This window comes from Solanum stenotomum, chromosome 2 (assembly GCF_019186545.1).
Source record: "Solanum stenotomum isolate F172 chromosome 2, ASM1918654v1, whole genome shotgun sequence".
In the NCBI taxonomy this organism is placed as follows: domain Eukaryota; kingdom Viridiplantae; phylum Streptophyta; class Magnoliopsida; order Solanales; family Solanaceae; genus Solanum; species Solanum stenotomum.
The window spans coordinates 9,260,342-9,262,634 of NC_064283.1; the positions used below are offsets into that span (position 1 = coordinate 9,260,342).

The 2,293-nt window shown below is 32.2% G+C and overlaps 1 protein-coding gene across 1 annotated transcript; it reads left to right on the forward strand.

Moving 5' to 3' along the window:
- The first annotated feature begins 1,386 nt into the window (after nucleotides 1-1,386).
- On the forward strand, nucleotides 1,387-2,016 carry LOC125856590 (uncharacterized). Its single transcript, XM_049536177.1, has one exon. It carries the CDS (start codon nucleotides 1,387-1,389, stop codon nucleotides 1,969-1,971), a length of 585 nt encoding a protein of 194 aa, XP_049392134.1. The 3' UTR covers nucleotides 1,972-2,016.
- Nucleotides 2,017-2,293: the final 277 nt, after the last annotated feature.

Below are 2,293 nucleotides of genomic sequence, written 5' to 3' on the forward strand. Positions count from 1 at the left end.
TTCTCTCTTTAAAAAAGAATGACACCCTTTCCTTTTTAGTCTATTTCAAAATGAATGACCTCTTTCTTTTTTTGGTAACATTTTAATTTCAGCTTTTCAAATGGCATGCGGCCACAAGATTAAAGAACAGTTTTGTACATTTAACATAACTTTAATTTAGGACCACAAGATTCAAAAGTTTTTTTTAAAATTTTCGTAAACTCAGTGCCAAGTCAAACTAGGCCACTCTTTTTGAAACGAAGGGAGTAATAAGTATAGGAAAAAACTTTTTGGCCAGAAAATTTGGCCAGAATGGTATTTTACTTATGTTGTTTTACTTTTTAAATCATTTTTACCCTTTTAACTTTAATACTTTTTAATTAAAAAAATGAAAAAAAGATTAATTTATTTTAAAATTAAAAAAATATTATAATTTTTTTAAATTTCTAGTCAAATTTTCTGGTCATTTAGCATTACCAGAAGTATAATAATAATAATAGTATAATTTAAAAAAATAATCCTAAAGATGCTAGAACTACACTATCATCAATCATTGACATCTCATTATAAAAGTTAAAAGTTAGCAGTTCCAAGATATTTTCCAACTTTTTTTTATTAAATTATCTACTAAGGTTGTTTTGCTAGAACTCCTTCAATTTAATTATTATGAGACTATAAAGTGAATCCAAGTGTACATTTTTAATTTCAGATACTCCTTTTTATATTATGTAATAATGAAATATGATTAAGGTTAGTGATATCATTATATTGTCAAATGCGTGTTAATAAATCTTTGACTTATGACTAATTTTTTTTCTTATTCATTAAAAACAAAGGACAGTGGTGGAAAAAAAGAATACTTACCTTAATAGTAGTAAACTTACTTTAATTTCAATTGTCAAGTAATTCAATAACCTGATGATTTTAGTCATCCTTATCTGTTAAATGAGTAGGATGGTAGGTAAATATTATCACATTAATCTAGCTTGGTAAGTAAAATTAATTAGAGTGAAAACATACATTAACTAAACTTTTTTTTTACAAGACTAGTGACTTTGTATCTTTTTTTCTTAAAATGGAATATTTAAACCCTTTAAATAGTAAGTTTTGTTATTTACCTTGAGTAAATTATGGGATTAGGTGCTAAATTTTAGTTTGTTTTTTTTTACCATCTGAATTTTTTAAAAAATAAATCCCTTAAATGAATAACCCAATCCCCGGAGATTGTATGAGCAAAGTATTAGCTGTCACTGCCAAATTAAAATCTCTGTTTTCCCTTTCTTCAATATATTCTTTTTCTTTACCCCAACCGTACCCCACCTACCCCACCCCCTATATATACTCACTCTCTTCTTCACATTTTTTCTCCATCCCCCATGCCATGCAAAAAACTCCCAAATTTCTACCATGGAGAAATCAAAATCAGTTGGTAGTGTTGATGGCGGTGTTGAATTGATTTTCGATTCAAAATTGGGAACTTATGGGTGGTTCAGCTGCACCAGCGGCGGTGGAGAAGGAGTTTTTGGATTAAGGAGAGAGAAGAAGAAAGTGAAAATTGAGAGGGAATATCCGCCGCCGATCCCAGGGCTTGCGAAGACGGAGAATGTTCCGTCTTCGCAAATGCCGTGGGTGATGAAGAGGTATCATACATCTGATGGACGATTGATTATCAAAGAGGAGAAAGTGAAGCGATTTGAGTATTTCGAGACTCACCGTACTGAAGGAAGGTTAATGCTGAATCTCATTCCGTTAAACGACGACGTTGGTGATTCAGATGATGACGACGATGCTGCTGATGGAGGCGATGTGGTTGAAAAGGATGGTTGTGATCAAGGGGAGATTGATCGGACGGCGCCGGAGGAGAGTGAATCGGCATTGGTTAATGGTGGTGGTGGTGCGGTGATCGGCGGCGGTGGAAGCGGAGGAGTGAAGTGTTCGAGTTTGTGTACGTTTGGTGTGGCGGCGCCGGCGATAAGGCCAGTTCATACATAAGCAAAACTTCTCTTTATGAGAAATTGATGGGATTTTTCATATATTTGAGGCTTTTCTTTAGGTTTTAAATTGTTTTTATTTATTTAGCTCAAAAGGAAAATTTTTGTTGGGATTTTATTGAATTTTAAATTCTTTTTTGAATGTCAATTTTTTTTTTGTTTGTTTAATTTAATGATCCCTTTATGCTGCATTTCTAATGTTTTTCTTAGTGGACTATGTGCGTGTTTGGTGTGGCTTTTTTTGGAGAAAAAAAAACATTGTTTAGCTTGTTAAAAATTAGTTTTATTCTTTTTAAGGATTTTTCTGTTCTCAGCTAAGGATG

Bases quoted from the DNA above. Each gene is read 5' to 3' on its own strand.
- LOC125856590 (XM_049536177.1), top strand. From the start codon at position 1,387: ATGGAGAAATCAAAATCAGTTGGTAGTGTTGATGGCGGTGTTGAATTG.